This window comes from Megachile rotundata, chromosome 1 (genome assembly GCF_050947335.1).
Source record: "Megachile rotundata isolate GNS110a chromosome 1, iyMegRotu1, whole genome shotgun sequence".
In the NCBI taxonomy this organism is placed as follows: domain Eukaryota; kingdom Metazoa; phylum Arthropoda; class Insecta; order Hymenoptera; family Megachilidae; genus Megachile; species Megachile rotundata.
Window position 1 is genome coordinate 7,995,342 of NC_134983.1, and position 20,565 is coordinate 8,015,906.

Sequence of the window (20,565 nt, forward strand, 5' to 3'; positions counted from 1 at the left end):
AGTGAATAGCAGTATAAATAAGGAATTAAAAAATTTATACCGTTCAATTCTTTTTAAACTTTAAATATGTATTAAAAACTTAAGGTTTAGCATATTTATGCAAACATGCAATATTTAAAAACATAATTTAAATCATGAATAAACCACTTCAAAGCTGTTCCAAAGATTACCGCATTGATGTATAAGAAAATCTTCTGTCCAGTAGTTTCCGTTCCCCACTGCATGTGAATGGACTTGCTGATGTAGCAATTAATTTTGTACTACTAGTTTCTTCGATACCCAAATCTTTATTATGATCTGTCACAGACCTTGGTCGTTCAACACTCTTTTTCGAAGTTTGCGATCCATCCTGTGTAGCAGTTACTTTTAATCCTGTAACTGGGTAGTCTTGTAAGGACACATCTGGTAAATTATAAGGCGACGTGTGGAATACTAGCTGGCCATCATGTAAAATAGACTGTCCAAACCCTTTTTCTTTTCCAGATTCGTTAATTCTAAAACAAGTAAAAAATAAATTTATTAACAATTTAAGAACTTATGTACATTTTAATGCGTAAATTTGTACCTGTATGCAGCAACATTGATACCATCTTGAAAATCGTGGTAACTCGGTTTAAAAAATTTCGGTCCATTCCGATTGTTTCCAAAAAATGCACAGCCACCTATACAACCGCATTTTGTTGATTTTACACCACTTTCTTGGGGCCATAAAAACCATAATCGTTTCGTGGCTTCGTCGTGTAATTTTAAATATTTGTTTTGTACCAAATGTAAATTATGTTCTGGAGTTGGAAGCGAAATTGCAGCTTCTAAAATTACTGGACCTAAAGCTACCGATCCTACTTCTAACCAAATATCAGACCCATCGCCTAAAATAAACAATAAATCAATAAATTTTACAGTCGTTGACTCTACACTTGTAATGATAAATATGTTTATTCTACCTGACATACGGCTACTGGCATTATTGTGTGATCTTCCACTGCCAGCTGTATTTGTATTACTTGTATTTGCAAAATGATCAGCTGCAGATACAAACTGTCTTATTAATATTCTAGGTAATACACCAGTTACACCAGATTTGACTTGTTGACCATGTAGATTGCAGGTTGATACGCGAATTGGAGATATCCAGGTGTGTATAGTTGTCCCTACTTCTTGAAAATACAAATCAATCGCATCTACTGCAATTCTTGTCATTCTATACTTTATATCTTCAGAACTAGGGCACCTATAAAAATATAATTATGTCACTGTGTTTAAACAGTTCACAGATATTCCAAACGTATATACCTGTAATGCTTATCAACATCGCTATCAGGGCATTGCAAAGGTGGAATACCATGGTGGCAATGATGTGGTAAATCAGGAGGACGCAGACTGTTTTCATTATTTTGTACCATTAACAAAAACGTTTCTAGAGATGTTACAAGATGATGTAATTGAGGAGAACTTATTTTCCCAGTTAATTTACCTAATTGTATTTCAATCAACCATGCATATTCTAGCGTTTCTTGATCTAAACTTCTTCCTTCATTACTGAACATTGCATGTCCTCTAACTTGCAATGCACTTAACATTAAATGACCTTGATTTAAGTGACGTTCTTTACTTGTCCGAACAACATTATCAGTAATTAATGCAATTGCAGGCGACAAAAGCAATTGAAGTTCCGTTTCTTTATATCGTTTTTTCATTTCAAATCCAAATCGTTCTAGAAGTATAACTGGACAAGGAGGATCGTTTTCACCACAATTCTTTACTAAATGAGCTTGTATGTCATGCATGGTAATACCCACTGTTACTTCCAATGGTCGATAATCTCTTGGATCAAATGATTTTGATTTTGCATCTTCGTCTTCTACAGATTCAATGCTACTATTTTGCACATCTCTATCTTTACTTCTTTCTGTGCTTACCGATGTAGGATTTGTTCGACTTTGCTGCATGTCCGTAAAAGTTTGATAATCGCCGAATAAATTCTCTTTTAAATGTATAAAATTCTTCAAAAGTGAGCCATATAAAATCAATATAGAAGGACCTATTTCGAGGTCTAAACTAACTTTATCAGGGGCTATAGACTGTGGATCAAATTTTTGGCTACCGTTTTTTGTCCACTGAAGACCAGGTGATTTCCTACATCGAGGAATTCTCATTGGAGATAAAAGAATTTCTTCTTTTTCTGGAGTTGTTATATTTGCTTGGGGTGTAGGTCCTAAAGGTGGAGATGGATGATATGTATAATTAATACTTAACGCCACGATTGGTACAGACCAACAATCAACCCAACCAGCTCCTTTTTGGCAAACATTTCTCCATTTTTTATTTTTATTTAATTCTGATAAATATGTATGCGATCCATCGCGAGTCATAATCTTTGCATTTTTATTCAAAGTTAACAGAATTGTACGACTTGTATTGACTTCTGGTAAGTAAAAAGAGAGATCAACGCTTTCACCTTGAATCCAAAAACGCAGAGGTATGGTAACAGGCAAATAGTCCACAAATGGAAGATCAAATGACAACTCAAAAAATTCTCCACAAAAAGCAATGTGCGTATTTTCTTGATTTTGTGATGAACAATCAATCCAATTATACTCATTACATACTGTGATCAATTCAAATTCTTTCAATAATAAATTAAACTTGCAGGTATATGGTACAAAATGTAAAATATCAGGTCTGGCTTTACTAGCCCAATCATTAATCATATCTTGAAAAAATTCTTTGTGCGAATAAACTAAGTTAGCTGTAGCTTTACATCCAGTTAAATTTAATGTCCATTCTTGATGATCATTCCATTTTATTGGATAATGACACTTAACACCAAATTCTAATGTTTCGCTTTCAACTAAACTTCTATATTGCAAACTTGTAGTTGCTTCTAAATGTAATAGTTGACCTGTTATTTTCGTAGTATATCCATCTTGTAAAACTATCCAAGGCATAGTAATTTCCAAATATGATCCAGGTCCTACATTAATATGAACAGCATTTGTTTCTCTATTTTTACTAAAGAGTATATCAATTGTAGCTTCATTCAATGTCGATAATCTAATGTCGAATGATTGAACCTGTCTTTTTTCTCCAGTAACCGGGGTTTTAGTAACTTTTAATGGCTGATAATCGTTGGGAAAAAAGAATTTAAATAAATGTTCCCTTTGCCGATCAGCCCATGGTCCGTAACTAAAATCAGTACCCTTTCCACATTTAATATCAATGCCCCAAATTGGTGGCATAGCTTCTACCATATCACCATTTACTAACTGAATCATTTCTGGGTGCTCAGGAACAAATCCAGGTTCATCCATATAGTAGTAAACTTCCATATTGTTAGAGCTTAATACAACAAATCCTTCTCCCATATATCTAGGAGGATCATCCACCATTCCAGTATACTTTGGACTAGGCGCTAAAATAACTTTAAAGTTTTCTGCTTTACATTTTGTAAAATGCATGAAATGATCATGTCGGGATGCTGCTGGTTTCGTAGAATAAACAAAATGTGCCTCTTCTACAGTTATTGACAGAGTAGTTGGTATTAATCGATTACCAAATACTAATCTGCCCTAAAATAATAAAATATTTTAATGTTTCATTATAAAATCAGGAAGAGTAATACTTATTGAAATATAATTTATACTAACTGTGCAGACATCTAATTTAATAACAGGTATTAAATCTCTCCATGTTCTGGCTATGACATGAGCTTCTTTTTTCCTAATATTATCAACATGACGTGAAACATCTATTGCATTTATTTGCTGACGAGTTTCATGGGCGCTATTACTAAATGATTCTGCATCACGATCATCGCTATTGACATTATGATTTTCCTCATCAGGAAACATTTGTGGTGCGAGACCAAATGTTTTTTCTAGTTGTGCATATAACTGACAGCGATTGTAAACATGTAATTCAAAACCATTTAACATAACTGAAAGTCGTGTGTCGGAATGTGAAAGATCTGTAAAAATATTACATTTATTAAAAATTTCTAGACAAATTTGTACAATATATTATGTATTGATATTAATTATATTTAATACCCTCAGATACATCTTTGGGAACATAACTCCTCCACCATCTAAATATAAGCCACCCATCCTGTACCCTGATACTATAATCTGTTGTGATATAAACTATATCTCGGAACATTATTTTTCCACTTAACGCACTTAATGTAAAAGACCCTAAAAATGATAAAAAATGATTATAATGAATCTCCAAACAAAGTACATTAATATATAATAGATACATGTGTTTTAAGAACCCACCTACTTTAACATATCCATCTCTAATAATAAACCGATTTAACAATTTTGTTAATATATAACCAATGACTCTGCTATTATAATAAGCTATATAAATAATCCAAGAAATAGCAGATACTAATGAGCAAAGTAAGTATATAAAACTACTATCCATCTTAAGATCATCAAGGATGACATGATCAGAATAATTCCAAAAGGCTGGTTCAATTCCAGAGAAAGATGGAACTGTAGCGTTGTATAATTCATTCTCCTCCATGATGATATTGTTTCTTTTTATTATGAAATCAAGAAATGTTAATCATTTTGTTATAATCACTGAAATCACAAAAAATAAGCATAGTTACAAACATGACAAAGATATAACAAATTTCATGTAATATAACGATATAAATCAATTTATTAGTAGTTAAACACATCTATATTTTACACTTCATTTAAAATTATTTCTGTCTATATACACTGTTTTAACGACAGGCTTACATCTTGCAATTGTGTTTAAAGAATACTACATAATTACAACTGAAACAAAGGTATTAGTTTGTAAACATAACCTAATTAATGGAATACAATTTATAAGATATAATTAAGGAGCATTGTCAAATATGGTGCCAAATTGCTCGTAATAATATTATCATTATTATACAATTATCAGTTAACAAAATATCATTTAATCGTGAACAAAGAAGTAGAAACTCATTAGAATGTTGTCATCAGAGTAAAGACAATATTTATTATTGCGAATAAAAAACAAGAAAGACTGTACCATCTCGTGCACCTATTAATACTTTAAGTTATTTAAATGATTACCTACTTATTAAAGAAACCAAAATATCCGTGTGTGTGCGCGTGTGTATGTATGCCTATATATACGTAAGTAATACAATCGAACATGGACATTAAATACTTTCTAAAATATACTACATAAAATAAGTAACAAAATGTACTAATTTCTTTAACTAATTTACCTTCATTCAATACTTATATAAGAATTACATTCAATTTTAGTTGTGTCACTCATGGTTTTGTGTTTATCAGTACATCAGTTTTAATAGATGTCACAGAACTGTCATCGACAGACAGCAACACATAACCACTCCATAATTGCCCACTATCATTGACTATAAGTTTAACAATGAGACCTCATACCCAATATTTTACAGAATTTAGTGCATTCGTATTGAAAAAATGCCATCTATTCGATTTCCAAATTATTTTAACACTTTTTAATATCGTTTGAGTCAGTAAAGCAGACAGAGAGTCGGCAAAACAGTATTCTGTAATTTAAAACATTTTATGTTTCATTCTATGGTCTGATCAACGAAAGACGTACTTGTTTCTTGCCATTCGATTAACTTCAGTAGGCTTGTTTTTCACCTAAAGTTGTCAATCTATAATACACTTTGAACTCCCTTAGACATATACAAATGAGAGCAACTCAAGCTCCCTTGGGAAAATGATACCCAAGGGACTGATCTCTACTACTCCTAACAACATCCACACATTCAAACGCTTAAATCTTAACAAGTTTTGTCGAAATCGGTTAATAATGAAATTTTCGCAAATACATGATTGCTTTCAAAAAGCAAGCTGTTTTGTGTGCACTTTACGTTTTAGAAAGGTAATTCAAGAAACCACATTAAAACGTAACTTAACGTTCATTATATTTAATTGTATTTTAAAATTTATATTTTCGTGCATTTTTCCAACGATGAAATGTACGAATTGCTTCCTAAAGCACAATTAATTAGTTTTAATATGTTTTAAAAATGTTAATAAATCTGAAAAGTGTAACAAATATAAAAGTTTTATTTGCAATTTAGTTCTATTAGTTCCCATTTTCTACCAACAAATAGCTAAGAATTTTTTTAGCTTCTAGATAAAGTCAATCTCTGTTTTATATCTGTAGATAATAGCGCTTTTGTTAAATTGTGATTTTTATACTGTTCTGTAACAAATAGAACATTCTGTGATTTCAATCGAATTGAAAAAAATATTATAAGGCGCTGTAATCGTTAAAAACGAAAATAAAAATTATTGCATTTTATAGATCTCAAAATGCTTAGTTATCCAGCAATAGATAACTCACTTAGTGCGCATGCGCCAGAAATTCCAAAGCAGCGCATTATAATTCGAAAAACATGGAAGAGGAGCCTGACGATATTACTAATCCAACAGATCGAATTAATTGTTTAATGAACGAAGTAATAATCTTATTCAACATTCTTTTGTCAGTTTATATTCTTTTTCATATCATACACTTATTTTAAATAACATAAAAACGTATTTTTAAGCTTATGGAGTTGAAAGAAATGATTAGTAAATGCAAAATGGAGCGGCACTATTGGGAATTACAATCCACTACTTTATTGACAAGCATTTGGGCAGGAGAAGTCAAATACACGGAACAGCAAAAAATGGAGGCTCATCTTAGAACAATTGTTATTGACTCCAATAAATTAATAGACTCTAAGGAACAAGAACTAAAAAATTTAATTGCAGACCGAACAATTTATTTTTCTGAACAATGGTGTCTTACAAATGCAATCTTTTTACTTTTCATATTTGATATCAATAAGAAATTAATATGAATTTATTATAAAATCTTTACGATTTTTTTAGTGACAATTTTCGAATCAGAAATATGAAATCTGCAGATAATATTTTAAGTGCGCAAAAGGAGTATGTAAGTTTACAAATAATTTAAAATACATGTATTCCATACAACAAAAACTAGCATAAAAAGAAAATAACATGTTTTTTAGACGATTGAAAATTTGTCGAAGGATATTAAGCAATACCGCGAGAAAGATGAAAAAGCAAATAAGGAATTACTAGCGCTCAGGAACAAATTGATAAAATTAGAAACAGACTGTGATTTTAATTGTTTAAATCTTGGCCAAGAGAACGACGAAATATTACAAATTAATAATGTGCTCGGTGATTTAATGTGAATATGGCACTCAGAAAATTTATTAAACTTTCGATTTTTAAAACTAACATTTTAAACGCTTTTGAATAATTCTTTGTTTAATATTTCTAGGGAAAATAATGATGTTAAACTACTGAAGATTAAACTCGCTCAAGATACATTGAAGAAACTGAAGAATGAGATAAAGCAAAAAAAAATGTTGATTAATTCTTTTAACGAATAGTTTCATTAGAACTTATATGTTACAAAACACACTGAGGTGAAGAAGGAATTATTAAAAACATTTGTTTTTACTATAAAAATTTATATTAATTCTCAGAAGAAACAGAAATTAAAATAGCACATAAAAGGACAAATAAATGAATAAATAACTATGGAATAATATGCCATTAGTTTAAAAATATATATGCTTTTATATTGTGTTTTCCTTATGTAAATTTTGGTTTAATAAAATGTATAATTAAATATAAATATTTTATATTTAACGTTAGATTGACCAAATTTAGTTTTTGCAAATGAAATGTTTTTTCAAGATATTCGTGCAAAAACGTTCGTATTATTTATTTGTTTTATTTAATTATATATGAAAAATAAAATGCCCTTCATTATTTTATAATCTGTTTAAATCAAATAATGTTCCCGCGTAAAGTGTGATAGTAAGCGCCAACGGCGCCAACGGACAGTAACCATTCGTAAGAAAATTTAATTTATCAAAAGCCGGTGTACTGCGTTGTTTCGAGATTGTTTTCTTTATATTTAATATTTTTTCACTTTGAGAGGATACAGAACTTTTAAGTTAAGTCGATATGGAACTCACGGATGATAATTTGCTTACGCTTAGTGAATATTTAAAACATACACTTAGTCCAGATGTAAATGTAAGACGACCAGGTGAATATAACCTCTTTTCTAATAATAATTGTTGAAAATAATAAGGAATTTTTATATGATCGTGAATACATGTGTATTCTTATTTATAAAGGTGTTTCTATCTTCATCTTTTTTTCCAATTAAGTACATTCGCGATTTAAATTTTGACAGATACATTTTATAAAAACGTTTTACCTGCAAGTGTCAACAAATACTTTGATACTTTTTTTCAGTTATTTAACAAACTCAGTTAACATCTAAAAGTAGACGTATATCGATTGGATTTGCGGGCAAAACCCAAAAAAATCTAATGGAGTAATATTTTTTAATTATAGGATTTCTTTATTCAGTAAATGAATCTGTATTGATAATAAAATAATTAATAAAATATTATGTATTTCATATATTATGACAGCAAATGTAGTTAGATTATAATTATAATATTTAAATTTTAATTTATTATATTTTGTACAATAAAGTGAGAAATAAAATTATAAACTGTTTCTCTTATTTTTTGTAGCTGAAAGATTCTTAGAATCTGTTGAAGTCAATCAAAATTATCCATTACTTCTTCTACATCTCGTGGACAAATCTGAAATTAATATAACCATCAGAATCACTGGTGCAGTTGCATTTAAAAATTATGTTAAACGTAATTGGAAAGTGGTAATTATTGTCATTTTTTATTAATGTTCTTATTACCTTTATTGAATTGTTTATTAAATATAGTTTATTTTACATTAGGAGGAAGACTCTGTTGATCGCATACATGCTCAAGACAGAGAAGCTATAAAAAAATTAATTGTTAATTTAATGTTACATTCTCCTGATTCTATTCAAAAGCAATTATCTGATGCTGTTTCAATTATTGGAAAATATGATTTTCCAAATAAGTGGCCAGAGCTTATAGATCAAATGGTTGAAAAATTCAATACAGGGGATTTTCATGTCATTAATGGTGTTTTACACACTGCACATTCTTTATTTAAAAAATATAGATATGAATTTAAAAGTCAAAGTTTATGGACTGAAATAAAATTTGTACTGGACAGATTTGCTAAACCTTTAACAGATTTGTTTGTTGTAAATATTTTATATTAAATTTTGTACATAATATAGCATGTTCAACCCTTTTAATTATTCAATCATGTATTACAGGCTACAATGAATTTAACACAAGTACATGCAAACAATGTAGATGCATTAAAAGTTATATATAGTTCTTTGGTAATTTTGTCTAAAGTATTCTATTCTCTTAATTTTCAAGTAAGTAAAGTAATTAATAAAATAATATGAAATATTATTATATTTTTAGATAAATAAAGAATTTTTCTGTTTGTAGGATTTACCAGAATTTTTTGAAGATAATATGACTGTGTGGATGACAAACTTTCATACTTTGTTGAATACCAATGTTCCATCCCTACATTCTTCTGTATTATTACATATAAATCTATTGTTATACTCGTTTTACATTATAAGATTACTGTTTTATAATATTTAACATATGTACAGGATGAAGAAGAACCAGAAGTAATTGAACAACTAAAATCACAAGTCTGTGACAATATTGGCCTTTATGCTCAGAAGTATGATGAAGAATTTCAACCATATTTACCTCAATTTGTAACTGCTGTTTGGAATTTGCTAACATCTACAGGGCAACAACCAAAATATGATACTGTATGTAAATAGAAAAGAAATTTGTATTTATATATATGTTTAATTAAATATGATGCTAATCAAAATCTATATTTTTGCAGTTAGTTTCGAATGCTTTACAATTTTTAGCAACAGTGGCAGATCGTGGTCAGTATAGACATTTGTTCGAAGATCCAGCTACTTTAAGTTGTATTTGTGAAAATGTTATAATCCCTAATATGAAATTTAGAGGTAATTACTGCAAATATTATATTTAAAGAAATACGTTTTTAAGAAACGTACGCCATTATTGGCTTATAGTAAATCATTTTAATGCTTGACAGAATCGGATAATGAATTATTTGAAGATAATCCTGAAGAATACATTAGGCGAGATATTGAAGGCAGTGATGTAGATACAAGAAGACATGCTGCTTGTGAGTTAGTTAAAGTACTTTCTAAATATTTTGAAGCAAAAATAATGGAAATTTTTGGTGCTTATATACAGGTAAATAACCAAATTATATATTAATTACATATGCCTATCGTCATATTCTAATTGTTGATTTTAGGTCATGTTACAAAATTATGCAGAAAAACCTGCTGAAAATTGGCGAAGCAAGGATGCTGCAATTTATCTAGTCACTAGTAGTGCAAGTAAAGCTCAAACACAAAAACACGGTGTTACACAAAGTAGCGAACTTGTTTCATTACCTCAATTTGCAATGCAGCATATTGAACCAGAATTAGTTAAAGCAGATGGTATGTAAAATTGATTAGTAATGATATTAAATTTTATAGGACTTTAAAAATGTTATCAATTTTTAATTATAAGTGTTGTGTTTCAGTAAATGAATGTCCTGTAATTAAAGCAGATGCAATTAAGTTTATGATGACCTTTAGATCAGTTTTGCCAAGAGAAATGATACTTGGAAGTTTACCACAATTAGTTAGGCACTTGAGTGCTACGAATATCGTTATTCATACGTACGCCGCTTGTGCAATTGAAAGAATACTAGCAATGAAAGGACCCGACAATTTGCATTTGTAAGAAAACAAATATTTTATTTAAAAACATTATAATTATCTTGTTATGCATATTATATGTATTATAATATTTGTTGATAGAATTAAAGGAAATGATTTAGCGCCATTAACAGCAGACCTCTTAAAGGGTTTGTTTGCATGTTTAAACATGCCTGGTTCAGAAGAAAATGAATACGTAATGAAAGCTATTATGAGGAGCTTCGGTATTTTACAAGAAGTTGTTGTGCCATTTTTAGCAGATCTTTTACCGAAACTTACAGAAAAACTTGCCATTGTATCTAAAAATCCAAGTCGTCCAAATTTCAATCATTTTCTTTTTGAAACACTTGCTTTATCCATTAAGTAAGTATTACGAATTAAATAGGATACAACGATAAAATAATTAAATTAATAATAGAACTGCAACTAATATGGTTTGTAATATGATTTCAGGATTGTATGTAAAACTCATAAAATAGCAGTTTCGTCGTTTGAAGAAGCATTATTTCCAATTTTTCAAGAAATTCTACAACAAGATGTCATAGGTATAATATTATATTAATACATTAACCGATGACATAATGTATAGATAAGCGCATATCCTAATGAGTAGGATTTCATTATTCGTTATCACATCTTTCTCTTCTTAATTACTATTGACGAAACTACTATGCTCGTAAATCGTAAAGTTTATGGCAAACAAATCTATAAAATTCTTTATTATTTTATTACTTTTTCAATCGACAACTTTTTCAGAGTTTCTACCCTATGTTTTTCAAATTCTTGCCTTGCTTTTGGAATTACGATCTCAGGATATGCCAGACGCATATTTGGCATTATTCCCTTGTTTATTGTCAGCTGTGCTTTTTGAACGTCAAGCTAACATTCATCCAATGAATCGATTATTAAGAGCTTTTATTAGCCACGGTGCACATCACATAGTAGCACAAGACAAGACAAATGGTTTGTTAGGTGTATTTCAAAAACTGATTGCCTCAAAAGCTAATGACCATGAAGGCTTTTTATTGTTACAAAGTATCATTGAACATTTTGCTCCGTAAGTTTTTCAGTAAAATTAAATTAGTTTGTTTCAGCATCCATATTAATAATAATATAATATTTTCAGGAATGTTTTGGAGCCATATGTAAAACAAATTTTTGTATTACTCTTCCAAAGATTATCATCATCAAAAACAACAAAATTTGTAAAGAGCTTGATAGTATTTTTTGCATTTTATATCATTAAATATGGTGCAAATAATTTGGTTACAATTGTAGACCAAATACAATCTCAGTAAGTTATTCTTAAATTTAAAATTCAAAGTGAAACTAATTTACATAAATATAACTATGATTTTGTTCACAGAATGTTTGGTATGGTTATAGAGCGAGTGTTCTTGACAGACTTACAAAAAGTATCGGGTGATATTGAACGAAAAATAGCTGCAGTAGGAATTTCGAATTTATTAATTGATTGTCCACTGATGCTAGAAAGGCCATACAATACATATTATCCACGTTTGTTAGCGACACTAGTAGAATTTTTTGAATTACCGCAAGACCAAACTACATTACCAGAAGATGACTTGCTTCCTGAAATTGTGGATGCGCCTGGGTATCAAGTAGGATACAGTCAACTCCTTTGTGCAAAAAATCCTCCAAAAGATCCATTAGAAGGTATAATCTTCAAGATATTTGTTTACACTTGTTTAAGTATGCATCATTTCATGTCATAATTTTTAATATAGCCGTTGGCGACGTACGTCTGCATTTGGCACAAGGTTTAGCAAGATTATCACCAAGACAGTTACTTAATATTCTGGACCAAATTCCTGAGCCTAATGCGAATCACTTGAGGACCTACCTTCAAACAGTTGGCATTACTGTTGCATAATATAAACTAGATGTCCGAGATAGACTAAAGATTCATCTAATTACTCGGAAAATAAACAATATTGAATTGAGTGAACTGTAACAAAGAGACACAAGAAGTTCTTTCCTAATATTTGTGTTATGAAACGAGTAAGATTGAACGTTATGTTATTTGGTTATCATTTGTATTTGAACATTTCGGAATTTATTTATCATTTATACCTGATGCTGTTTGGAATCTGTAACTCCAACATAATAGAAATACTAACGTAGCACAAAATTGATTGAAACAGTCAACAACTTTTATTTATGTATAACATTCCTGAGGAATTATTTAAATTAATTCACTCTTTGTACATTCAAAAGACGAAAACGCGTCTCATTAGATTAGCTAATCTCTTGTTTATTAAATAGGTGAATGTCTAATCAAATGGTACCGTACTATATAATGGCCTGTGGGTAAATTAATTGTTGAACAATTTTCAAAGTTGGATGTACAATTTTTATGCCTGCTGTATTTGTAATGATTGTTGAACAAAAAATTTTAATCATACTTTGTATTTTAAATAAATTTGTTTTCATTTTGTTCCCTCTCATTTGTAAATGCAACAGAAAAATTGCATTATTTTTAAATTTTTCATAAGCAGTGTATATCACATGTAAAATTAAAATGATAATAATTATTTTTATATTAACGAAACAATTTTATATATAGCATCGAAAAGTATCACAAATACATTTAATAAAATTTTCAATAAAAGAAATGATTATCACTTATCAAATTTTTTTTATACTTTTTTATGCTATTCTTTTGTTGACAATTTCATTTAATATTAGTTCGAGCAGTTTCACAATCTTTCTTACGAAGATTTCAAAAAACGTTTATATTTTTTATAGTTAGTGATGCGCTGTCATAGACTACATTTCCATCGAGGGTTCAAATCGGGTCAGAGTCGGGTTTGAGTAGCGGGTTGGAGTTGCGGCAGGGTTGAACATTACCAACTGCACAAAGTCAACTACCATATTCTGACATGTAAAGGAGAGCAATATTAATTTTACAATATCAAAATAACATACAAAAATTATTTCTCAGATTACAAGATCACCGACAAAAAGTAATAATAACCTCTTCTACACCGATTAATACAACACGTGATACACAATGCAATTTGGATTTGTTATATTGGCAACACGAACTCGACTCTTGTCGTTTCCACCGAACCCAATTGAACGCTACCCTAAAATTTTGTAGGGTAGAGTTCAACTAAACCTTTGGTGTTTCCACCGTAAAAGCGTTCACCCCAACCCGACTCTAACCCGACTCTGACCCGATTTGAACCCTCGATGGAAACGTAGTCATAGAACTTCTGATGGTACACACGAAGAAAGTAATGATGTACACGTGTTTTTTTGAGAAAGTAGTGACTAGATGATAAAAAGTCATTCTTTCTGTGCATATTTTCATTTTCGATTCTACACATTCTATAATCTGTGACAATGCACATGCGATCTTGTGACGATCACGATACCGAAAATATATACTTGGTGTATAAAAAGTTTCATGACTTCTCATTCTTGCGGATTGCAATATATTTTATCCGCGAGAATTGAAACATCCATTCCGTTTGTTAGTTCTGTTCTACATTGATATACTTTATAAATATGTTACAAAATTTGAGTACAATAAAGTTTTATTTTTCATATTTCTCACATTTTCATCAATCTCGCTTTGTGTATATGATCACCAAAATAGAAATAGGATGTAGAGGAGCATTACATTCCTAAGTACAAATTTCCTTAGGCTAGTGAAATGCGCAAATAGTCATCTACATAGTAGATAAAGTCAGTTGTAAAAGAGTTTTGTAAAAAGGTTTCCGATCTATGTCTATCGTATGTCATGATAGTACCTAGTACAGTATCTGTTTTTCACAGTTTTTGACATGTACACCTGTGTTAAACAAATAGTTTCAGAACGTGGACGATAACACAGTATTTCAGAGGTAGCTGCTTTAAGAATTGACTGGTGTTATTTAATTTTACCGTGTTCACCTGCAAATGTGTCAGAATTACACAAGTGTACCACTTAATTAAATATCGTTATAACGTAGTTATGTTTGATATCATTTTCGTCATAGAACATCCAACGATTCAACAGGAAATATAAAAATTTACATTTTTTTATTTCGGTAATTGTTAGTTTGTTTATTAGTAATAAATTGTGGACAATAGATAAGCCGGAGTTGAACTCCGGCTGAGCAGCTTTAGGAAATGGTGGGGATGACGACGCAACAATTTCTGAGGGATATTTCACGACAATTTACGAGAGACTACTATACAATGGCGAAATTAATTTTACTATGGCAATTATTTATGATATGTGCAATTCATGGTACATCAGCCTTTTACTTGCCGGGACTGGCTCCCGTGAATTACTGTAAGCATGGAGAAACTTCAGAAACGTGTAAAGTGCGTATTGAAAATTGTTCTTATCTAGTTTGTGAATTTTAGTTATAATACTGTTACTTTCCTTCACCTCACCATCAATTTCATTTATAAATACCAATGTCTGCCGATTTGATGTTTCCAATACTCATAAAATATAGTTGTATTCTCTATTATTTTTTTCTTTTTTATACTTAGTGTTTAGTCGCCGCAAATATTCCGACGTGGCTTTTTGTAACATATGACTCATAATAAAAAAAATTTACTCTGCAAACATTACCATTAATATCACTATAAATATTTATATAATGCTCATGTCATATTACTATATTTACTCTACATTAAATGTACTAATCACTTACATGTAATTATCATTTGAGTTGACATTTTGTTTATGACAAGCATGCGAATGTTTACAATAAATACAGTATTCCAAAATTATTATTGTACTAATACAGCGTCAACATTGTATTACATTAAAACTTTACAAAGATGTAATCAACATTTGTAATTATAGATGATATTTATTACTGTAATTTAAATATTATATAGTTTGATATACAGTTCATTTTATTTATTATTTTTTATATGTTTCAGTCTGAAATTAAATTATATGTAAATCGTTTGAACACAGAGAAGTATGTAATACCATATGAATATCATCAGTAAGTTTTATGTAATTTATATACAAATATTTGTATACTATTGTCTAATTTTTAAAATTTGTAATTAATGTTTTAAACACTTTTTTGCTTAGTTTTGATTTCTGCCGCTCTGATGAAAGTCAAAGCCCTGTAGAGAATTTAGGACAAGTTGTTTTTGGGGAACGTATAAGGCCTTCTTGTTACAAGGTACAATAAGCAGTAACAAATATATATATTTAAATTTAATATGTTTTTAATATTATTTTGTAAATTTTATTTATTATGTAAAATCAGTTGAAAAAGAAAACAATTTTGAATAACAAATTTTAATGTTTCTTTTAATATTCTGTTTGCCTTTCTTGGAAAATTACTTAATATAATTTAATAAAATAGAACAATTGTAGTTATAAAAATTAAATATAAAAGCAATATATTTACATTTAATGAGGTATCACATGGACATATGTAAATTTTTAGTTAGAGTTCATGAAAGATGTCAAATGTGATTTGGCATGTGAAAAAAAATATAAAGGAGGAGATGAAGATGCTGAGAAGAAATTGGAATTTTTGAGAAAAGGAATGGCACTTAATTATCAGCATCATTGGATAGTTGGTAATATTTTAATAATAAAATATATTAAAATATAGAAGGTACAAGTTATGACTATTATGATTAAAACTGTTATTTTAATCTTTTTGTAGATAATATGCCAGTCACATGGTGTTACCAGTTAGAAGATGAACAACAATATTGTAGTACTGGTTTTCCTATGGGCTGTTATTCTCGAGAATCAAGATCCCAACAGGACAGTTGTAGCATCAGTGTAAATATTAATTATTATCTTTAGTTGAGACAACAAAGAAAATATTACTAAATAATTTATTTGCCTTTTGATTCTATAAAATGTACAATTACTAAATAAATTAATGAACTTTTTTTTTAATAGGGTGCATATAACAAAGCAAAAACTTATTACCTATTTAATCACGTAGATCTTACAATTACATATCATAGTGGTGCTAATGAGGAATGGGGATCTGCATTTAAAGAAAATGGTGGTCGTATAATCGGTAAGAATTGCAAAGTTCGTATCGTACATATTCTTAATATTTCATTTTATTAAATTTTATACTTGTACTTTTAATAGCTGTTAAAGTAGTTCCTCGTAGCATTGATCACAGTAAAATTGATCATGGTAAAACCCTCAATTGTGACAGTAAAATACCATTAGAAATACCACATGATCCACTTCCTAATGGAAAAGAATTAACTGTTAAATATACATATTCTGTAACATTTATGGTAAGTTTTTACATAACACTTTATTAATTTTTTATATAAAAATGATTCATGTTTTTAATTTTAGGAAACTAATAAAGTTAAATGGTCATCAAGATGGGATTATATCTTAGAATCAATGCCACATACAAATATTCAATGGTTCAGTATTCTTAATTCATTAATAATTGTTTTGTTTCTTTCTGGAATGGTGGCTATGATAATGCTGCGAACATTGCACAAAGATATTGCACGATACAATCAGGTATATTACAAGAATATTGTTTTCAAATATCAATTATAATTCTAATTTTATATTTTACTAGTAAGTAAAGTATTTATAGTTTCATATTTGATTATGGCATTTTACTTGAACATCAGTTAAACAGTTTTTTATATAATTTTAATTTATTAATTTGAAAGAAAAATTATTCTATTGGTAAGTTTTATGTCATAAAATCGTGTCTGTGTTGCAATAACGCAGGCTTGCTTCCAGATAGAATCAGGAGAAGACGCACAGGAAGAGTTTGGCTGGAAATTGGTTCATGGTGATGTATTTCGACCTCCTCGTAAAGGAATGTTACTTTCGGTTTTACTTGGATCTGGAGTACAAGTTTTCTGCATGACACTCGTTACACTTGGTAAATTCTTAATCTGACCTTTGACTTTAACAAACTTGTCAGTGCAGAAAGTTATATACATATATTTTTCATATGTTTTACAGCATTTGCGTGCTTGGGATTTTTGTCTCCTGCTAATAGAGGAGCTTTAATGACCTGTGCTATGGTTTTATACGTTTGTCTCGGAGTTACTGCTGGCTATGTGTCTGCTAGAATATATAAAAGTTTTGGCGGTGAAAAATGGAAGTCAAATGTACTATTAACATCCATGTTAAGTCCAGGGTAACATAATTTACTGATCATGTAACATATTAAATAATTAAAATTGTACTTTCGTTTATTACACATATTTAAGAATATAATATTGTTACAAAACTTAAAAAAAAACAGTGGGCATTTAGTTGGTTTTGAATGATTTATTGCATTATTTGTAATATAATTTGATATTAATCAAAATATTTGTGTTTTACAGAATTGTATTCAGTTTATTTTTCATAATGAATTTAATATTCTGGGCAAATGGAAGTTCAGCCGCAGTACCATTTAGCACTCTTATCGCTCTTCTAGCACTTTGGTTTGGAGTATCTTTCCCCTTAACATTTGTTGGAGCCTATATTGGATTCAGGAAAAGGGTAAGTTAAAATTTTTTTCTTTGAAAACAGAAATTACCCAAAGAAAAACAGAAATCATGAAAATATATATAAATATTATTTCTATTTATACGTTGAAACGATATTTAATTGTTAAAAGGAAATAAATCTCCTTTCAGCCTTTAGAACATCCTGTAAGAACTAATCAAATTCCTAGACAAATACCAGAACAGAGTTTTTATACTCAACCAATACCTGGTGTAATAATGGGTGGAGTTTTACCTTTTGGATGTATATTTATACAACTCTTCTTTATACTTAATTCTTTGTGGTATGTATTATAACAAGAAGTTTAAAAAGTAAAACTGAAAATAAAAATATAAAATTAAATTTATGCTATTGCCGTTTCAGTGGATCTAAGTTTCAAGAGCTGAAAAACTGAAATCACTTAAACTTTCATTCGTTAGAATTTAAAATACTGTTTTAATTTGGATATTTTTTCAGGTCAAGCCAAGTATACTATATGTTTGGATTCCTATTCCTAGTATTTCTCATACTTGTCATTACATGTTCGGAAACGACGATTTTACTTTGCTATTTTCACCTTTGTGCAGAGGTAAATTATTAAAAAAAAAACATTAGTTTCAAACAATGTATTTAAGTTTCTTTTCAGGATTATCATTGGTGGTGGCGCAGTTTCCTTACATCCGGCTTTACCGCCTTTTACTTACTGATTTACTGCATACACTTTTTCATGACTAAATTGGACATAGAAGATGCTACATCTACGTTTCTTTATTTCGGTTACACGTGCATCATGGTTTATCTATTTTTCCTTTTAACAGGTAAAATTTTTATCTTTTTAATAAACTTCCTATATGAAATGCTTAGAATATTACAGTATGTTTCGTTTGTTAAACAGGATCAATTGGTTTCTTTGCCTGTTTTTGGTTTGTGCGGAAAATTTATAGTGTCGTAAAAGTTGACTAATGTGTAAACAAATGATCATCATCAAAATAAAATGAACATGGTATAAAATTAAATGACGCGGACAAAGAAGAGTTGATATAAATCTTAATTTTGTGAGAAAATTAATATAGGAATATCTGGTTCTTTTGATGCTATTTTTGTCTCAAGAAGAGCAATAATTTTAATGTAATATATCGAATGCTGATATACTGTTACATCGTAGTGGTTGCTTACGTATTGTGTCAGTGTTTGGTATATTATAACAGCTGCTATAAACTTCAGAAAAAACATGCAGCAGGAGACCAACATATTCACAATGTATTCAATTATTCTAGCATCCGTAACTCCTTTTCTGGAGTGCTTATTTCGTGACTCGAATAATGGACCTCCGATCTATGGTCGCACAAATGCTTAAAAATATATCATGAAAAAACGCGGGATGATTTATCGAGATACCATTGATGAAGGGAGTTATATGATGATTCCTCCCCTATTCACCGCCAAAATGTAATACCAACTTTCTCGCAAGTGCTTATTTATCCAAGTATACATACTTTCATCTAACCCCAATTGTCCTTGTGTTGGAGGAACAGACCTGCTAGGTAACTTATGAGCTCACTAAGCAAGTCCTAAACAAAATACATTTGAGCCTCCATCTTTTCCTTTTTCCTTTTTCTCTTTCATACAACTCAATTGTTATAACACATTTAATATATCACGTACTACTTGTTGTTTAAACAAATTGCTATAAGATATAACAAATCAATGGTTCTGTAAAGTTAACTGTTTGACTTTCTCTAAAATCATAACTGACACTTGATAAGTTGCATTATATTATGATGAATCGGTATAAAAAAACATTAGCTTTGATAATAAGAGAAAATTAAACAAAGCCATTAAATTATTTATGTTTTTTGCAATACATACGTAAAGAGATCTCAAATTAGGCCATTTAATTTTTGTTACCTGGAAACTATGAATTAAGCTTGTGATTCGTTAATGTAAGAATGAATTGACATAGTTACTGTTAACGATTCCTTGGTATGCATTCTTTTCGTAATGATAGTAAACTGTAAGGATACGTGTATACATGTTACAAATGAACGACGTAATCCAGATGTAATATATATATATAATTCGTAAGCATCTTTTACGATAAGTTTGTAATAAAAAATTGCAATTTGCGATGTAAATACTAGAATACCTTTTGTATTGTATTCAAATTGCCAAATATTTTACGAATTTCCTGGATTATAAAAATAATCAATTGTAACGTATACACAAATTTTTTACCATTTTCGTAACATTAAATCCTTTGCGATCTATCGTCTACATTTATTTATTAAGTTAAATGTATTACGAAATTTATGTATCGCTGTTTGTATCATAATAGAATTGCAATCATAAGT

At 29.6% G+C, this 20,565-nt stretch overlaps 4 protein-coding genes across 25 annotated transcripts in view; 3 read left to right on the forward strand and 1 right to left on the reverse strand.

Moving 5' to 3' along the window:
- Positions 1–5,393, reverse strand: part of tweek (transmembrane protein KIAA1109 homolog tweek) — a 27,519-nt gene extending 22,126 nt beyond the window's left edge. For 10 of the 16 annotated variants that reach the window (XM_076537853.1, XM_076537800.1, XM_076537847.1 and 7 more), the window contains exons 1-8: positions 5,240–5,392; positions 4,278–4,589; positions 4,050–4,193; positions 3,648–3,967; positions 1,294–3,569; positions 945–1,231; positions 566–869; positions 171–494 (exon numbers count right to left, since the gene is read on the reverse strand). In XM_076537853.1, coding sequence (XP_076393968.1) covers positions 171–494; positions 566–869; positions 945–1,231; positions 1,294–3,569; positions 3,648–3,967; positions 4,050–4,193; positions 4,278–4,530 — 3,908 coding nt within the window. In that variant the 5' untranslated portion in view covers positions 4,531–4,589; positions 5,240–5,392. Of the gene's footprint in view, positions 1–170; positions 495–565; positions 870–944; positions 1,232–1,293; positions 3,570–3,647; positions 3,968–4,049; positions 4,194–4,277; positions 4,590–5,085; positions 5,168–5,239 lie in introns of those variants that run through there. The other 6 variants (XM_076537790.1, XM_076537796.1, XM_076537774.1 and 3 more) reach the window with 3 other exon arrangements.
- Positions 4,617–7,614, forward strand: LOC105661782 (uncharacterized). Of its 4 annotated transcripts, none has more exons than XM_012279300.2 (6): positions 4,617–5,144; positions 6,322–6,475; positions 6,566–6,801; positions 6,894–6,957; positions 7,037–7,221; positions 7,315–7,605. In XM_012279300.2, exons 2-6 carry the CDS (start codon positions 6,413–6,415, stop codon positions 7,424–7,426), a joined length of 660 nt encoding a protein of 219 aa, XP_012134690.1. In that variant the 5' UTR covers positions 4,617–5,144; positions 6,322–6,412; the 3' UTR covers positions 7,427–7,605. The 4 variants fall into 4 exon arrangements, with proteins under 4 accessions (XP_012134690.1, XP_076393975.1, XP_076393984.1 ...); XM_076537860.1 differs by having other exon boundaries at positions 4,617–4,804; XM_076537869.1 differs by lacking the exon at positions 4,617–5,144 and adding an exon at positions 5,701–5,892 and having other exon boundaries at positions 7,037–7,211; positions 7,315–7,614.
- Positions 7,615–7,879: 265 nt separating this feature from the next.
- Positions 7,880–13,183, forward strand: Cse1 (chromosome segregation 1). The gene is made up of 16 exons (XM_003700594.3): positions 7,880–8,094; positions 8,594–8,739; positions 8,818–9,156; positions 9,232–9,339; positions 9,416–9,508; positions 9,589–9,756; positions 9,837–9,966; positions 10,059–10,222; positions 10,287–10,476; positions 10,563–10,761; positions 10,843–11,103; positions 11,194–11,285; positions 11,497–11,797; positions 11,867–12,034; positions 12,107–12,417; positions 12,489–13,183. Exons 1-16 carry the CDS (start codon positions 8,010–8,012, stop codon positions 12,632–12,634), a joined length of 2,901 nt encoding a protein of 966 aa, XP_003700642.1. The 5' UTR covers positions 7,880–8,009; the 3' UTR covers positions 12,635–13,183.
- A 1,317-nt stretch (positions 13,184–14,500) lies between these two features.
- Positions 14,501–19,230, forward strand: TM9SF2 (transmembrane 9 superfamily protein member 2). 4 transcript variants are annotated; one of them, XM_012279280.2, is made up of 16 exons: positions 14,501–14,612; positions 14,842–15,078; positions 15,652–15,719; positions 15,812–15,905; positions 16,176–16,311; positions 16,401–16,522; positions 16,646–16,769; positions 16,847–17,001; positions 17,066–17,242; positions 17,462–17,618; positions 17,702–17,879; positions 18,070–18,229; positions 18,367–18,518; positions 18,692–18,803; positions 18,861–19,032; positions 19,110–19,230. In XM_012279280.2, the coding sequence occupies exons 2-16, from the start codon at positions 14,881–14,883 to the stop codon at positions 19,175–19,177; spliced, it is 2,073 nt and encodes a 690-aa protein (XP_012134670.1). In that variant the 5' UTR covers positions 14,501–14,612; positions 14,842–14,880; the 3' UTR covers positions 19,178–19,230. The 4 variants fall into 4 exon arrangements, with proteins under 4 accessions (XP_012134670.1, XP_003700641.2, XP_012134671.1 ...); XM_003700593.3 differs by having other exon boundaries at positions 14,555–15,078; XM_012279281.2 differs by having other exon boundaries at positions 14,555–15,078; positions 17,474–17,618.
- Positions 19,231–20,565: the final 1,335 nt, after the last annotated feature.

Excerpts from the sequence above, each read along its gene's own strand:
- LOC105661782 (XM_012279300.2), top strand. The coding sequence starts at position 6,413 with ATGGAAGAGGAGCCTGACGATATTACTAATCCAACAGATCGAATTAAT. Across the intron at positions 6,802-6,893 it reads ATTTATTTTTCTGAACAATG|TGACAATTTTCGAATCAGAA; the intron begins GTGTCTTACAAA and ends CGATTTTTTTAG. Across the intron at positions 7,222-7,314 it reads AATGTGCTCGGTGATTTAAT|GGAAAATAATGATGTTAAAC; the intron begins GTGAATATGGCA and ends TAATATTTCTAG.
- Cse1 (XM_003700594.3), top strand. The coding sequence starts at position 8,010 with ATGGAACTCACGGATGATAATTTGCTTACGCTTAGTGAATATTTAAAA. Across the intron at positions 8,740-8,817 it reads TTAAACGTAATTGGAAAGTG|GAGGAAGACTCTGTTGATCG; the intron begins GTAATTATTGTC and ends ATTTTACATTAG. Across the intron at positions 9,967-10,058 it reads CCCTAATATGAAATTTAGAG|AATCGGATAATGAATTATTT; the intron begins GTAATTACTGCA and ends AATGCTTGACAG.
- TM9SF2 (XM_012279280.2), top strand. The coding sequence starts at position 14,881 with ATGGTGGGGATGACGACGCAACAATTTCTGAGGGATATTTCACGACAA. Across the intron at positions 15,720-15,811 it reads ATACCATATGAATATCATCA|TTTTGATTTCTGCCGCTCTG; the intron begins GTAAGTTTTATG and ends TTTTTTGCTTAG. Across the intron at positions 15,906-16,175 it reads TAAGGCCTTCTTGTTACAAG|TTAGAGTTCATGAAAGATGT; the intron begins GTACAATAAGCA and ends GTAAATTTTTAG.